Source organism: Diachasmimorpha longicaudata, chromosome 13, assembly GCF_034640455.1.
Source record: "Diachasmimorpha longicaudata isolate KC_UGA_2023 chromosome 13, iyDiaLong2, whole genome shotgun sequence".
Taxonomy (NCBI): Eukaryota; Metazoa; Arthropoda; class Insecta; order Hymenoptera; family Braconidae; genus Diachasmimorpha; species Diachasmimorpha longicaudata.
This window is the reverse complement of record NC_087237.1, coordinates 1255936-1273230: the sequence shown is the minus strand read 5'-3', so window position 1 is coordinate 1273230 and position 17295 is coordinate 1255936. Positions and strand designations below refer to the sequence as shown.

The 17295-nt window shown below is 36.2% G+C and overlaps 2 protein-coding genes across 5 annotated transcripts; both read right to left on the bottom strand.

The window, feature by feature from the left end:
* Positions 1–261: 261 nt before the first annotated feature.
* Positions 262–17222, bottom strand: LOC135168529 (required for meiotic nuclear division protein 1 homolog). Of its 2 annotated transcripts, XM_064132814.1 has the most exons (6): positions 16303–17222; positions 15772–15886; positions 6919–7138; positions 6462–6819; positions 5755–5965; positions 262–1012 (listed from the first exon to the last, which is right to left on the bottom strand). In XM_064132814.1, the coding sequence occupies exons 1-5, from the start codon at positions 16573–16575 to the stop codon at positions 5762–5764; spliced, it is 1170 nt and encodes a 389-aa protein (XP_063988884.1). In that variant the 5' UTR covers positions 16576–17222; the 3' UTR covers positions 262–1012; positions 5755–5761. The 2 variants fall into 2 exon arrangements, with proteins under 2 accessions (XP_063988884.1, XP_063988883.1); XM_064132813.1 differs by lacking the exon at positions 262–1012 and having other exon boundaries at positions 5692–5965; positions 16303–17220.
* LOC135168527 (glutathione synthetase-like) lies at positions 7689–15763 on the bottom strand. Of its 3 annotated transcripts, none has more exons than XM_064132810.1 (4): positions 13291–15763; positions 11152–11919; positions 8696–9102; positions 7689–8259 (listed from the first exon to the last, which is right to left on the bottom strand). In XM_064132810.1, exons 2-4 carry the CDS (start codon positions 11793–11795, stop codon positions 7835–7837), a joined length of 1476 nt encoding a protein of 491 aa, XP_063988880.1. In that variant the 5' UTR covers positions 11796–11919; positions 13291–15763; the 3' UTR covers positions 7689–7834. The 3 variants fall into 3 exon arrangements, with proteins under 3 accessions (XP_063988880.1, XP_063988879.1, XP_063988881.1); XM_064132809.1 differs by having other exon boundaries at positions 11152–11816; XM_064132811.1 differs by lacking the exon at positions 13291–15763 and adding an exon at positions 12514–13265 and having other exon boundaries at positions 11152–11816.
* Positions 17223–17295: the final 73 nt, after the last annotated feature.

Here is a 17295-nt window from a genome sequence, read left to right as displayed (position 1 = left end):
ATTATAGATGATATCAGTGAAATCGCGTGCAATAAGATAATTTTTATGTAATAATGACCCATTTTCCAGCGGAACATTTCATTATTCACGTTCTCTTAGGACCTCACTTTGAAAATAAAAAATTCAAACGTTGAAGCAATAGAATTCGATTTTTATACGAAAGAATATGCATCCGATAAGATACATTTCGTAAAACATACGATATTTTTCTCTGAGGGTCGGTGAGTGTTGGATTTGTCATGAAATAAATAAATAGAAAGTAAAAATCAAACTCATTTTCTTCTGAGTGTTTATACTTTAAATTGAAAAACATTTTTATGGATTGGAATTCTGAGAAGGTTGAGGTATGGTGTTAAAAGGTCCAGGGTGTTGTTTCCCTTTGTAAATCTAGTTAATTCCTGTAAGGAGTCGGTACAGAGCGAATGTGTCTTCCGAGCACAATTATTTGACTTAAATAATAAAGTAGAAAAATAGTTACAATTATTTACAGAATAATTATTTCAAATAATCCATTTCCAATAATGTGCATACAGTTTTTCTCTGCTCACAAGGAAAAAATCACCTGCAGATTTTTTTTTCAAATAGGTATTCTCTCTCACTCCCCGTCGGTCTCACTTCCTCTCAAAACAAAAGGCAAATTGGCAAGTGGTATTAGCAATGTTGCGCTTTTTATCCATTGAAATTGAATTGCCGGTGAAGGCCCAGTTAAAAGAGATGAGGCAAAAAATAAAATACGGAAATTAAATCTCATTGTCACAGTGACCCCCACGTAAGGCTCATTTGAATAGAACTAGTACTCCGGATAGTCTCTCCCCTCACCCCGACTCTCCCGGCCCTTCCGTTCACCCTCAGACACTCCACTATTCCATTCAGCGACCTGTGAAGATTTCTTTGACGTGTGCAACGGTTTGTACATTGGACCCCCATGTATTGCTTGCTCCAGTCTCTTTTTGCAGTCCTCTTCGCCTGACCTCGAGCCCCACTGGCTGCTGCACTTTTTTCAGGAGCTACACTGAGAGAAAAATATCGTAAATTTAATAAAATATATCTTGCTGCATAGATATTCTTTCGTATCAAAATAGAATTCTATTGCTTCGACGTTTTGATTCTTAATATTCACACTGGGCTCCCAATAGAACGTCAATAATGAAATATTCCACTGGAAAGTGGGTCATTATTGCATTAAAATTATCATATGCAATTTCATTGATATCATCTATAATAAGCTTTCCAATTAACGAACGGCGATACATTATAACGACAATTAAAATTCGCTGAAATGGTCAGAGAATACAAACCAATTTACCATGTATTCAAATGTTTATTTGATCCGAGGATGAGGTTCAAGTTTGGAGCCCTTAGGACCAACGATTAAGAGATAAAGTTTAATCACGCAGTCCTCTAAAAGTGCCGACATATGCACTGAAAAAAAAATTATTTTTGCCAAGTATCTATTTACTTCAGAAAATTATTTATTTTTTCAATCCGCCATTTCTGAAATCGAGTAATTCCCTGGCAATTCTGATTAGGTTCGAATCACGTCACTTATATTGTTCTAGAACATAATCATGTTAATTATAACGTTGGGTGAGCTCCGGCAATTGTTGCATACCCACCATAAATCCTAGTAGTTTCCCAAAACCTTACTTCTGTTAAATAGATGTCCCATCCAGAATCTCCTCTCCAATCACTTTATTACTATAATCCGGACAATTTCCAATTCCTCACGTTTCCTACCTAATTGCACTCTTCCGTGCAATTCCCTCATTTCTCCCTACCTCCTAAGTTCAGCCCTCAAAGGACATTCCTTCCTTAATTTTGGCCAATCAAAGATCTTGGGCCTTTCCCCTTCCAGTTCCTCCAACCCTCCGACATACTGGCTAAGATTTTAGTAATATGCAGTTTTTAGAATTATAATTAGAAGACAGAACAGTTCCACCCCTCGAACTGAATTAGTCAGCTAGAGCTGAACATTGTACAAGTAGACTCAAAATAAAGATTATTCAAAAAGAATTGCTTTTACTTTTTGCAATCCAACACAATAATTATGAGCATTAAGTAATTCATCGAAATTCTTTTTTTTTGTTCAAGAAAATCAGAAATTTAAGAAGCGAAATAATTATTAATGGAGTTCGTTCAAGATCATGTGCAAAATACTCATCCTCTAAATCGATCCCTATCTATCGGGAGTAATTAAACCGAAGAAATACAATTCTTGAAAAAATAAATACTTCTCTGAAATAAATGGACATTTGGCGAAAATATTTTTTTTACTCTGTGTGTCGCTACATCGATGAATTATTCCGCTGGCACTATTGTACCAGACCGAGTGGTTGAGACGAAGAATAATCGTTCCATTTTACTAAATTTTTCTCTCAGTGCAGGTAATACTGAATAAATCTCTGTGTTGAGTCAAGAGGGGATCATATTCCAGACGTCGCCCACTTGTTTTTTTTTTTAAGTACAGGAGAGACGTTGGACTGATTTTTGCATTCATGCGGAGCTTGAATCAAGCTGATTGCTGATGGTTAATTTTGCGTAGACTCCAGCGCGTCTTTAATTTAAACATTTTTATGAAGGTTTCTAGGAAAATTTCGTGGGATGCAGAGGTTGATACGTCGGATGTTTCATTGGGTTCACACAGAGAAATATTTAATAAAAAGTATGAATCCTTTCCGTAATTCCTGAGCAAACTGCAGTTGTGGGAAATTTTACCCAACTGTCAGGGAATTTCATACTGTACGTTTAGTCATTTTGATCTGAATGGTCGTTGAAGAAATGACGCTGCTGTCAGCTGAAATTTTCCAGAAAAAAATTTCACTTGATATGTGAAAATTGAAGAAATTCAAATGAATGTTGAATTCTATGGAGTGTTTTCCAGCTTAAATTTAATTCAATTTCAGTCTCTTACAAAAAATTACTCTTTCAGTTTAAAAAACGATCTATTCACCACATTCGTGAAACCAATGTGCGTTTTTTCTCTTTTTTCCCCTGAGTCACTTTGAAGTCAACCGAAGCAACTTCTGGAGAAGTTGATTGCTGTTTAATTTATCAACTCTCTCCTACCCTCGGGATTAAAGTCTCATTTCCAAAAAAATGTTAATTACACTCAAATTACGAAATTAATTCAAGCCAAATTGAGTCGTGCTCTTTCCGAAATTATAACACAAATTAATAAATATTTTCCAGACTTGGAATGTGAAAATTTTCGCCGAGTGAATTCTCCCCGTTCATGTTAACCTCTTCATCCCCTAAAGAAAACCGTGGAACTCTTGCTTTCATTCAGCGAGTGAATCATGCTGATTACTATTTAATTTAGTCCTAACACTGTTCTGTCTTTAATTAAAAAATTAAAAGACCCCTCCCCCTCAAGATATTTCAAGTTATGAATTATTTTTAGCTGTTGAAACTACAGAGAAATGAAATCATACCTGTGAGATATTGAGAGCTTAATGAAAAAGGTAACGCGAAAGAAAAGTCCTCTTACCAGAGGGAAAAATGTGATGAAGAAGTAAAAAAAAACAATTTCCGCTGGGCTTCCACTATTTTTCTGTTCACAACGTGAATGGCGTTATTTTCCGGTAAATTTGCTACGAGATACTCCAATACCAGTTCATTCAATCCAAACTTACGAAGTTAGCTTCAGTGTTATACCCAACACAAACTCTCGAGGCAGTTGTATTAATCTCAACTTGCTTCACCAACAATAAAGCTTTTCAATTTTTACGTTAACCCCCCTGCAGCCCCATTGCTACCCTCTCGGCCCTTCGTGCAACACCGGGTTTTAGCATCAAATCGCATCTTAAAGCTCTGCAATGAAACTTTTTCACTGAATCCCTTCTTGTAAACAGTATCGTAAATTTCAAAGAGTTCTTGTAAACCCATCTCTCTTTGATCGCCTCGTTAAAAAACTTTATTTCAAGAAAAATCCCATAATCGTAATCAACTTTCTGCATTGAGATATCCAACACTGTTTAAAACTCGAGTGGCATATTTCATATTTTATATCCTCGAAACCAAGTCAATGAGCTTTCCCAAGTGTCGGGATAATAAATTTTCAACTGTCTCGGGAATAAGAATATTCTTCGAGAAATGGAGGAGGAATAAACCCCCGGCAACGTTAACATTCTCGCATTTCAACCCCTTTCAGTCTCGAGTCTTTAATTTTCATATTATCTACCCACGTTTCCACTAAAACGTGAAATACTCCATTGGCTCTTGCACAATTTGGTGAGCATGTCAATGGAAAATGTTGATTTCAGCTCAATTGCTCAACGAACATTCAAACGACTCAAGTTGTATTTAATTGTCCAGTGACAATTCAACGAAGTTATGGCAGTTTCATATATCCTTTTAAAGCTATTGAACCATTTTCAATTTTACCATATACTGTATTTTTCCCTGAAAATCGACTCAATGAATTTTCACAAGCACTGCAGGATAATATATCTTGAACTGTCGCTGGGATCAGAAGAATATTCTTCAAGAAACGCTGCATGAATAAATTCGTATTGAAATTATGAATATTTTCATTGAAAAGGGGGTTGTTCAATAGATTTTTGCATAATTTCGGGAGATCATCAGTCGAGCATGTGATCCACTCGAGTTCTCAATGAAAATTCAAAGGATTCGCGGGATTTATCTTATTTATTCTTGAAACTGTTCCAATCAATCCATATTTCCGCATTAAAGACTGATTTCTTTGGAAAATTTTCGGATACAATCAATGAAAAGGTCAGAAAATTTAAACCGTTTGCGTTTTATTATTTTTTTTCTTCTTGAAACTATCAGTATCGATTGGCATTTCGCAATATTCAATTTTTTTCTCTTAAAACCAAATCCATTTCCAGTAAATATTATCGTACTAACCAGCAATCGTGTAGTATTTTTAACTGCCTCTCAGGTAGAGATATCCGTCAAGAGATATCCGAGTCAACACTGACCTAGTCGTATTTCACGATTTTCAATCCCTCGGGCTTATTTGAAAAATGAACTATGAGAGTATCCTCCAACAATTAGTGATTCAAGGGTGGGATAATTTATTCGGTTTCACATAATTAGATTATATCAACCATCGGAAATACTATTTGCAGGTCAACACCCCCCTGCCCCCACAAATTCAAGTGAATATCGAAATTCGCCGTTCTTTCACTTCCTCGTGAAACGATTTGAATCAATAATAATGCAACCACATCCCATATTTTTCCCTCAGTACCAAGTGAATGGTTTTCCACAAGTGTTGCCGAATAATAAATTTTCAACTGTCTCTTTGATAAGAATATACTTGAAGAAACGTTGGACGAATAAACCCGAGTCAACATTAAGATTCTCGCATTTCACTCTTTTCAACTTTTCCTCAACTCTTCACCAAGCCAATGGTAATGTTACCAACACCACGAAATCTGTGCTAAAAGTTTTTCCAGCCGTTTGTTTTTCACCCATTCGTGATTCTGGTGAACGATAAATTTATTCCGAACGACTCACATTGTCTCTTTGAATTCTGACAAAAGCTTTTTACCGAGTTTCTCGTGCTCTATCACGTGCTCAATGGCAATATATCTTCACTATCTCACCCCCATACCCCCTACCCTTACCACCCCCCTCACCCCGTATGCTCTGAGAACAAAAAGAAGTAACGACGAAATAGAGTTACAGTGGGAGCATTAATGCTTGCAAAAACACTGATGAAATTTGGCGAACAGTCATAAACCTAATTTATTAAAAAAAATATTCTTCAACAAATTAACTTTTTACATTGGATTCAGGTTACGATGTTAGTCACTGCTACCGCAGATTCCTCATCGTTGCCGAGATAACGATCGAGATAATGAAGCGTTTCGAAAGCAACCTCCACCATGATGAGAACAATAATCATCCATTCTAGTCTGACGTGGTGTCGATCGCTCAGATGAGAGGAGAGAAGCTCCACTAGCTCTACACAGTGATTTATTTTTTCGTTCATTACCTGAAATCCGGGAAGAAATGCTTATTATTTATGATTTTATGACGGCTTTATTAGTGATATGAAACGGGGATTCAATTTTTCGCAAATACATATTTCATTTTTATTTTTATTCAGTGAGTCCCAGAAGTTTTCAGAAATTTGCGGAAACTGCGGATGTAGGATACAAGTATGAAGCACAGAAAGTTTTCGCGATATTGATTACCACACATTAGTATTAATTCAGTTGGCAAACGTCAAGTATTGTAAAAAAATAATGAAGTCCGGTGATTTACAGTACACCATACGTTCGTACTCTCCCCCGAGGGCGAAGGGGAAATGTTGCAAAGGACAAAAAAAATTTAATCTTTGCTTCATTCCGCACTGGTACCTTTATTAAGATTCATTAATTGATACCCGAAATATTAGAAAAAATCGCCAGATGGTGTCGGGCCAGTTATTCATAAAAACGTGCCCGTCATGGCAAGAGGTGTTGTCATAAAAAAATAATGAAACTTACCCTTGTGCGTTTCGCAATACTGAAATAGCCACACGTCTGCTGATAAAGTGTCTCCAGTTCATCATTCTCCCAGTAAAAATCCGGTGTATCAAGTAAATCCGAACTGAGATTAATACGATGTCTTAGTGCGAATAATTCTCCCTGTTTTCTCAAAACCTCCTCTCTAGTCATTCTAATTTTCCTCCCAGCCTTCAAGTCCTCAGTGACAAATTCTATGGAGTCGATGTAAGCCTCCAGGGATGCCTCCCATATTCCGAGCTTCACTGATTGTGATATAGCATTTGAAAATGTGTATTTATCCAAACTGCTGGCATCCAGTGCCAAATAGATATCTCCGTCCTTCAAGTGACTACGTTTCCTGTCAATTTGCAGTTGAGAAGGGATTGAGATATACTAGGGACGAGGAATTAGTTCCAACTGGGGCTCTATAAATGGGTCAGTGCTTTAGGTAACTTACTGGGCTTCTGTATACGTGTAAGACATCATTTCGCTCTCGGAGTGCACCAGTGTTGGGGCGTAACTGCTGTCCTCGTATGACTTTAGGAATTGAAGGAGATTACCACTTTCCAAGTCGGGAATGTTCCACATTACTACCGTACCCTCACGAAAAAAGTATATTTCTTTGACTTCATGGTCTATTTCGTACTTTGGCACAGCGTGGATTACATCTGGCAGTGCTGCAAGGAAAATCAATTTTCGATAATTGCGGAGTTATTGGTGTCAGTGATGAAAATTTTTATGTTGGCAATTTTCGCCACGAGTGGTGAAAATTTTTATCCAATGGTGTGATTCAATTTTCGATGGAATGAGGTAATTGAAGATGAATATATTCTTCAATTTCATTATTTAGCCGGAGATATCGGAGGTCTGTGACGCAGAGGGTGAGATATTTTATTTAAAGGTATTCAATTACTTTTTGATTAATTGACTGCTGATGAAATTGGGGTGATTAGGCTGTTAGCGGAGGAGTCTCGTCTTTTTGCTGTTTCGCCATTTCAAATTCAGTGACCTTTCAGTCCATGAAAAAAAATACTATCACAGGGTGCATGGAAATTGAACGAAGTTCAATGAAAATTGGCCGGTGAAAATTCACACACATTCACATTTTTTATGAAGAATGAATGATAGCTAAATTTCATTTAAATTATTCACCGAAAAAGACAGAAAAATATTTTTAAAAAAGATATACTCAAATGTTCAACATTTGAAATTCCTCTGTCGCTCACCTGAAAATTGCAATCCCTAAAAGTTCAGGTTTTCCCAATACTCGTTAAATTAACCAAAGCACCACTTGAAATTCATAAACATTTATTGACACCCACATCACCTACACTTTACACAAAAATTTTTAAAACATTGAATTTCCATTTCCCTTAATCAATCAAGAAAGGACTGTCAGTGGATGCAGTACCACTCATCAGTCCCCCTTCATTACATCCATTGACCTTAGTTCTCAACAAGTGACCGACTTGTTTATTACTGAATATCGTTTTATCATCTCCAATGATAACACCAAAAATACCGAGTTCGGAGATAACTCGTTTGAGCTGAAGACTGTCAGAGCTGCCCGCACGTACGATATAATTCAATTGCGGTGGCGGGTGAATTTTATCCATGAGAATCCACGCCAACCGCTCCTGAGGGCTTTTCATGGACTCCAGCAGGGCCCTGATGTCAAGCCCATACACGTTATTGCCTCCGCCTTCTCTCTGTGGCTTCAGAACAAAACGTTCTGGATCTGCCATCGTCATTTCCACAATTGTATTTTCATTCTCATTCACTTCCAGTGCATATAATCCTGGAATATTTCAATAAAAAAAATCAATACAATGAGATAAGGACATTGTAATGACTTATCGTTATCGTAGTCTAAGAGTGATTTCCAGGGAAACCTATCCCTTCGTTTCTCCTCTATCAACGCCCCCCCCCCTTTATTCCCGGTTTTATTAATTGAGCATTTTAAAATATTTAATTTACTCTGCAATAAAACTTCAAGTTGCAACTAGTTACGTAAACTTGTCTGTTATACTTCTAGTTAACATGAATGAATATGTCATAGATTGATCTGATTTTTTTTATAAATAAATCTATATGGTTAATTATTTAAATATTGAGTGTACTGAAAAACACCCCAACATTAAATGGTGGAAATCCTTTTTTTAGTTGCCTTTTATGAATTAAGCTAATTCTTTCATTATCGTGTAGTAAAATGTTGCCACATTTTATTTACTTACCTGTGAATATTTCTTTGACACGTTCAACTGTTTTTTGATTTTTTAAGTATTGTTCCAATACTCCGGGCTTTGCCAATGCCTGCTGAACTTTTTTTGTACCAGCTAGGTGGTACTGAATCGACGGTGATTTAATAGCTAGTGATTTCTCAATCAATAGCCTCACCTCCCACTCTTTATCTGTTGGATATTGACCCGGTTCGTATCCACATCTGAAGTAAACCACCGCGATTATTCGATTATTTACTATAAGTTCTTTCTTGGGACTAAGTTGCGCTTCGCTAGCCAACTGAGTCAATGTCCTTCTGATAACTCGGATATTCGGATTCTGGCGTTTTATCTCGAACTCGTGAAATCTCTGATCGCAGATGTTGAAGGAAAAATCCTCGACGATGAATAATATAGCAGCTCTGGAATATTGGAAAAAATTGTGAGATGGTATTTTACTTTGTGGCGAATGGTTTGGGTATAGCTGCGGAAGGAAGCGATTTCAGGACGAATCGAGGGGTTGGAGGGTGAGAGGAACCGCCGAGAGGATATTCTTATATTTTTACGGGGTTCGGCGGATTCGAAGGTACTTGGAAAATGCTTTAGATGGATTTATTAGTATTTGATTAGTTTGTTTCCTTATTTAGTTTTATTTATGCATTATTTTGCTGTAGAATGTATCGAAATTGATTGGATTGATTTTTAAATCATTGATTAAATTGACTACTGCAAATTTGAAACCCCGTGGTGATTAAATTTATTGTATTTTCAGTAAAAATTTCAGGTTTATTTCATCACTTAATTAAATGCGATTCTCGTTAAAATTACGGCTGAATTAATCAAAATTATCAATTTTATGAGACTATCAATTAAATTATTCAATTTTCGCTCTCCAGGGAGCGCAACAGTTGCAGTGCGTTTCAGAAATACTTTCTCATGAATTTTTATTATTTGAGGAGTGGGGCAATCTGCGTTTGTTAATTACTTTGATTTAGTGATTAGGGTGGAAGAGTAATACCAGAGGGGTTGCTTATGAAAAAATGGGGGACTTTTTCGTTGAATGAAGACCTTCAGGGGGCGGCCAGGAAAGGGTTCAGAAGTAGACTCTACTAATTAAAAAATTTAAAAGTCGTTCTCGAACCCCATTCTGAAATAATTTCTGGTTAATTGCTCCCCGAAGGAACATTACTTCACGAAAAATCAAATCATTTCGAAATTTCTTGTTTGATAAATTGAGGAAAAATGGAAAAAATTGTGAGTTGCAGAGGAAATTTATTTTCATCAATCGTTTTTTAACTAATAAATTTGTAGATGTTGAAAAATGTATGAATATATTCATCTGAATACTCTTGAATTCATAGTCATTTTTACAAACAATTGATTTTTTTTTTAAATAAAGTTATGAATAAAAAATACTGTTACGCAGCTGGATGACAAGAAATTAAGGGAGTATTTTTGTAGCCGTAAAGAATGTCTCTAAATTGTTTTCGCCGCAAAATTATTGGTATGAAATATAGAAGAGATAATTACCGTTAGACTTCTCATTTATTGATTACGTTTTCACTGTCTTTACGAGCAAGAAGAAGGTTAAGGAAAATAAATGGATTTTTTTCTGAGCACAAAAATAGCTCAAGTAACACAAATTACGTACTGATTATGTACGGAATAGGTGAGATTTGGAGTATTTCTTTAGGAATGGTTTTTCTCGCTGATATTTTTCCGAGATCAATAGCTTACGTAAGTAGTATTCTGTTTCGAAAGTGAGTCTTTCGTTTTTCTCATTCATTGCCAATAAATTCTCCTCAAAGGGGATCCTGATTTCAAATCAAATTTGTCAATTACACTGTAGACTTTAAAATTTTTTTCAAATTAATCTTTTCGAAGCTAATGAAATTTTTTTCGACAATCCATTTAGAAAATAATTTTGTATTTCAAGCAACTGTATTTTAATTCTAGGAAATAGGATTCTGAGGGTCATAAATTGGTTTTAGAATTATTCAGATATCCATAACTCGATTCGATAAAATCGAATGTTGAATGCTAAGGATAAATATAAAACATTTTTGAATATCTTTAATGAAAATTAGATTTTCCATACTTCCTAAAACATGTTCCAAAAAAAACGGCAAATTAATTTCGACAAATTTTTCCATGAACCTCTGCAGCCTATCAAATACTGCCCACAAAACTCCCCTGAAACTATTCGCATCGACTTTACTACCTCCAAACAATCTTGAAAATTGAGTATATGAAACTTTGAAACTGTGGGGAGACGAACTTTTGATGTGAAACAATAAATATTGAAAATAATGATAAGAATGTAAAAAAATCCACAGTGCTTAAAAATTCCAACTATCAATTAAAAAAGATCGTCCTCAATATTTCCAAAAATATTCTGTAAAAATGTCCTCTTAATACTATCATCCCAAAGCATATTCTCCAAATAATCATCGGACGTGTCTGATACGTACTCCGGGTGATTGTATATCTTCCAGGCGTCGACCATGGCCCTACAAATTCCTTGAAGTGCGTTATTAACAGGCAAATATTTCGTTAAATTCTTCAAGCCAAGTTCAGTCAAAATGAATTTATGAAATTCTGTGGTAATGGGTCCCAGCCAGGCCATTCCAGACGCCATTGTATTAATCTCCACTTGTTTCCAGCAACAAAAGGGCTTTTGTAAAGTGATATTCTCCTTGCATCGCGAATCAAGCATCAAATCTGACCTCAACAAGCCCAATGACACTTTTTGAGTGAAGCCCTCTGTATAAACATTTTCGTATATTTGAAAGAGCCTTCTTGTGAATGAATCCACCATAACAACACCCTCCAGTGTTCCTTTCAAAAATTCGTAATCATGAGCAACTCGGTGCATCAGTGTATTCAAAATAGCCTGAATTTCGCATGCATCCTCGAATTCCTTTCGTGGAAATACCGATGGTAGAAGTGCAAACGGAGCAAATTGAATTATATCTTTTGTTGTATTACTGGTAGGGCGTACACCCATACCATGCATGAGAGCCCAATCTTTGGCTCTATCCACTAGCTCCTCCAATCCATCCGGATCCAATGGTAAATTCGTGCATGAGGGTAGAAGCCTCTTATCATCTTCCATTTTTTTTTAAGGTAAAAAATACTGAAACTCGATAATCAAAGACTTAGAATGGTAGCTGTTGCCTCACACTCAATCTTCCACGAACTTCTGAATATCAATTTCTAGTCGAGTGAATGGACGATCACTGCAATACAATGAGTTACCGGGAAATTATATTTTTGGAATTCGTTCGGCATTATTATTCAATTTATTCGGATTCAGTGAACCGTGGTGAATGTCAATTTGAAGAAATTTATTGCACTTTCCCATCTTAAGCCATGGTAATAAGGTGGATTCTTTTTCCTCAAATAAACAATGTTATGGTCAGATATTAAATGATATTTCATAAACCGATGAATATTGTTTTAATTCATTTAAAAACTGAAATGATTGAACTTATGGATATTGTATCATTTTTTCGAAAATAAAAACGCCACGTTTCACCGGATTCATCATTGATTATACATAAAATCCATCAATGGATTCCATCGCCAGTCCATCAATACTTCTGCCAAAAAGTTCTATGTGTAAACGTTATTTCATGCTCTATTTTTCAACCGGTTTCAGCGTTTACTGTTTCATCATTTATACAGTCTCGTTTCCATCAGTTTATTCGGCAAACTCTGAAGGAATAAGGCGGTGCAAATGATAACAAATACAAGTTGATGCATATGATCACCACCCAATCAGTCCAAAAATTTTATTTGTTAACTTGAATTGAGTAGGATATAATTCTCACCAGTGGATCTATAGTATTTCTGAATCCGTGTTGAAAAATTTGAAAAATATTTGGTGCTATTTTATTTTATCTCAGGAAGATTTTCTAATTTATCAAAATATGCACTCATTTACAGATTGAATTATTTAAAATTTCCCCACTTCCAAGGCAAATTAACGTGCAATTGATGACAACAATCGGTCTGATCGAGTAGTCATAAAAAAACGAAAGTACTACAAAACCAAACGATTCATTCTATCTTATTAATTGAGAGAACCTTAATTTTCATGTTATTCATCACTATAACTTGCGCCATCTGAATTTCTATCATGCCCCTCTCGCTATCATCAAAAACACAAAAAGGTCATTTATCCCGAATCAATTTCCATTTCGTACTAATGAGAATATCACTATAATCATCATTAATCAATCAAGATTTTTTAAAGATTGATTTAAATTATTGAATTCCTTAGAGCCAATATTAAAATATAAAAGGTCTCTGAACAGTTAAAAATTTCTTAAATGAATAGCTTCTTAGTTTCTTTTTCTCCACAAAACTTTCGCTCAATTTTGACAACTTTCAATTACAATGAGTAAATGTTCAATAAACTGTCACACTGTTGATATTTCTTAAATTTATTGTTTTCACTTGCTTCGCATCCCCCAAAATTCCCCACCACTTTCATCGAAGACCCCAAAAATCAAATTTATCAAGAACCAGTTTTTTCGTAGTATCGCACGGAATGTCACGGTTGACACCACTGAATCACAAATTAAATAAGTGATGTGTTCTGTTACCTTTCTGTTAGCGAAGTACGAACAGTTTTCAAAAATATCAAATTGTCCAAATGCTTTCACAAAAATACTGTCGCAATGAGCAATTCCGATAAAAGGTTTTTAAAGCTGATATGACAGTACGACGAAGTGTACTCAACTCTAGCCAAGCCGATTGTAATTGATTTAATCACTGCCACGAGGAACAAATGTTAGGTTTATTTGCTCGCTAGTGCTTTCATTATATACCGACAACTGCCGATGGGTCCCCGGCCCAACGCGGGCAACAATCATAGATTGGCTGAGAGCCTATAGGAGGTACCCTCTCCCACATCGCAGCACACGTCTCGTAAAATAAATGATAATGTATTTGCCTTTCTGCACACGAAAAGGTCACGAGCGCAAAAATATTGGGCTACTATGGACAATGTTGTGCAGATTTCACGCTGAAATGAATAATTTTTCAATCATTAAATTTATTCTTCACAAATAAATAACGTTCAATTGTTAAAACTTCCTGAGAATTCGTTTTTCTACACATTAAATCTATTTCTGGTGACATTGGGTAATTTAATTCAATTTTTTTCCAGGTCAAAAAAATTATTTTTGTCGTCAAAATGATTTTATGTTGGGACGAAATTGTTTATAGATTATTGACGGAAAGCGCTGATAATTGTATAGCAAATTAATGACTTGCACTACTTAATCAAATGTCACAATCTTTATTCCGATTTAGTCAAATGCAATTTTTAGGAAAAGTCATGTTTAAAGACTACTGGCTTGAAATCCCGTGGGCTGTCCTCGAGAGACCGTTTTAGAGTGTTCCCGCCCTCGACTTGTCCAGGGTGTGAGGTCCGACCCAAAGACAAGGCCCTTTTCTCCTTGGGGTTATCCACGTGTTGAGCTGTTTCGGTCATAAACAGCCCAAGTGTTTTCGCACTTCCCGGAGACGTCTGGGTCCTCGATTGGATTCCAATGTCAAAAATATTCCCCACAATTGTCGAAAATTGAATTTATTTACATTGTTACGATAATTATTCGGTAATACTCTGCTACTTTACCATTTTTTCATTGTTTTAGTAAATATTTTCCAACGGTTGAACATGGAGAACTGAAATCTTGTTGTTGAAGTTGAGTTCAAATAAATGCTCTGATGTTATACGTACAATGATGACATGGAATTGATGTGTTACTCAGGCGGAAATGAAATTTGTCCACAATATCCTACGCTCGTGCTCGTTGAAATTAATTGTATTGCATTATGCTGAGAAATAGGAGCATAGGGGGGAGGGATTAGATTCCAGAGGGAGATATGACCGCGACGGGTGGGTTTCTGGCTCGATGTCATAAAACGGAACTGCGAGTATCTGTTTTAAGGAGATGAAGACAGTTTTGTGGTTGTTCGGAAATTACTTGGATTTGGGATATCGTTGGGTCAATGGTAGTAAGCCGATATTACTCTGTATCACTTGATGAAGTTGGCGTATTTCCTGCTGAATTGTTGAAAATCTTTGGTTTTCGGAGTAGAGGGGGGAGGGGGTGGAAGAACGCGAGACTTGTCGGGTCTTCACTGTTTACTGTTTTTAAATATTTTTTTGTCGTAATCATTACGATTTACATGAGAGAACTCATAAAATTTTTAGAAAGACCTTTCGCCTTTCCAATGAATGAGTTATTGATCCACAATGAATGTTTTTTTAACAAAATCATCGTGATTGTGAGCATGATTAAAATTGTATAATATTTTGGGTCAATGCGGTTTGGATCAGTGGAGATTTGCTAGAAAATATGTTTTTTTTTATCTAGACACGCGTTGGTCCAATTCTTTTTTTATTAATAATTATTAGAGCGAACCGACTGCAAATAATTGCGAGACTAATAAAAAATTAATCAATATGAAAATGAGTGTGAATTTATCGAGCGAATCATTTTTTAAAGAAATCAACGACGAAAATAATGTTTTTTTTTCATTGCCGGAGGTGATGATTATCATTCCCTAAATACAGTAATAAGTATTTAATTTATTCACTGGTGATGAGTGGATACCACAAACCAAATGGGACGAATGATAACATGTTGGATAGTCTTACCAATCATTGCGGTAATTGCATCGAAAATTGATTAAAATCACTAACCGAAAATGTCGATAGAAAGAAAAGAACAATGATATGAATTCTATTAATTTTCCGTAGAATATTAAAGAAGTCAGGTTTTTATAATAAAAACATTGATTGACCGTCATAAGATTGTTGACAATTTTAATTGAATTGTCACACATGTCATGACCATACAATGAACATTATTATTATTACTTCACCAATATCTCTTGATCTTTGACGCCTTCAACAGAGCTCATTATCGTGGCGCAGATAAAAAAGCAGTAAAATTGCACACCACATAATAGGTCCCAGAATTTTGTCGCATAATTCCAGAATCAATTGCCATTCCCCTATTCGTAATGTTTAGGCCAACACGGCTGATGCAATTACGTTATCATTGACTCACATTTTCCGGAAGTGTTGATTTTTTTCGGCAAATACAAGTCCTGACTGACTAGTCCTTTCATCAAAGTCTCCAGGTGGTACTCCTCAGCTGTCGCCAGGGCTTTAACACTCCAGAACTACAAAAAAAACATAAAAAATAATGAAACAAATCTAAATAACGAAAATAAATGTTTTGAAAAATAGGGGAAAATGAGGTTTTTTTATTTTCCTTAATCTTTATGATCCACCAAAGATCTATGGATTGATGTCACTCTAAACTTATTTTCTTTCCGATTGAAAATATTTACAGTAACTCCACAGAAATGTGTATATTAGATATGTACACCCATGCAAATAAAATAAATAAGAGAAAAATATGTTACACAGAACAAAAAAGTTTTATTTCGCCTTATGATCCTTGAAATCATTATCTACTAAACGAAACCTTCAAAATCGATTTCTATTCCACGAATTTCCCCTTCTGTCTCAATTGATCAACGATCAAATCATCCACATTCCCGACGTAAAATTCCGACGGATTTGAGATACTCACACCTGGCTGATTCAAATCTTCATCATCCGAAATGAGTCTTTTCCTCCTGAGGGGTCTCTTTTTGAACTGCACCCCCAGAGGATTTCCCTGAATAGTTTTCAACTTGTCAGTCATTTTTGCACTTTTATCATTTGAATCACTGGACCAGCTCCGCCACAATCTCCCCAAACCCGAAAATTTCTCCCCTGAAAGTAAAATCGTGCTGACACCCCCGCCTAAATTCACCCAAGATCTCCCCTTCAGCAGGCTCATTCCAACACTCGCGACAATCATCTCTCTCTTAAAAAACAGACCTCAAAAGTCTCACTCCAAAAAAACCAGATCAATGTTATCAACTCGACTTCTCTCATGCCCCACGTGCTCCTAGCCTTATGACACCGAAAAATGAGTTCCAATCCTCTCCAATGAGTTCAACAGCCCCAACCACCGAATTTTCTCGGTAATATCCCGACAACGTTCAAACACCGGGTCAACCTAACCTCACTTAACAAGACCTCAAGGACTTGCCAGCTAGAGAAAAGCGAAATGTAAATGCAACTCGGTGTCACGTGGCTCCACCCGACATTCGACGAAGAGAAATTTACAAATCGATCAGGGGACAAATCCACGTCTGGTGTCTTCAGCATGCGCGCAAGCGTCAACCTGCCGACGATGACTCGCCATTGGTTGCTGGGATATCCTCGTGGTGTTCATCTTTTATTTGCCATATGATGCGCGCCAGTTTGCTCTCAGTGGACGCACCTGATGCACATCCAGAACGCCAAAACCTTGTGACAACATCACGTATTCCAAGTTTTTCGTCAAACCCCTGACTCATCTACTCGTCAACCAGAATAATCATCAAGAAAAAAGAAAAAAAGGCTCTTCACACATCGCGAGGTATTCCGTCATTACCGACGTTTCGTGAACATTACAACGGAAAATTTGTCAATGAGTCGATCTGTCTGGCCGCTAATATCAACCACGTTGTATATACCCACAGAGAATAATCTC

What these genes read in the sequence shown, in the direction of transcription:
- LOC135168529 (XM_064132814.1), bottom strand. Translation starts at nt 16,575, where the DNA reads ATGATTGTCGCGAGTGTTGGAATGAGCCTGCTGAAGGGGAGATCTTGG. An exon ending in TACACGTATACAGAAGCCCA is followed by an intron (nt 6,820 to 6,918) that starts GTAAGTTACCTA and finishes GCAAATTGACAG; the next exon opens with GAAACGTAGTCACTTGAAGG. An exon ending in GTATTGCGAAACGCACAAGG is followed by an intron (nt 5,966 to 6,461) that starts GTAAGTTTCATT and finishes CCCGGATTTCAG; the next exon opens with GTAATGAACGAAAAAATAAA.
- LOC135168527 (XM_064132810.1), bottom strand. Translation starts at nt 11,795, where the DNA reads ATGGAAGATGATAAGAGGCTTCTACCCTCATGCACGAATTTACCATTG. An exon ending in AAGATATACAATCACCCGGA is followed by an intron (nt 9,103 to 11,151) that starts GTACGTATCAGA and finishes CCAATATTCCAG; the next exon opens with AGCTGCTATATTATTCATCG. An exon ending in TGTCAAAGAAATATTCACAG is followed by an intron (nt 8,260 to 8,695) that starts GTAAGTAAATAA and finishes GAAATATTCCAG; the next exon opens with GATTATATGCACTGGAAGTG.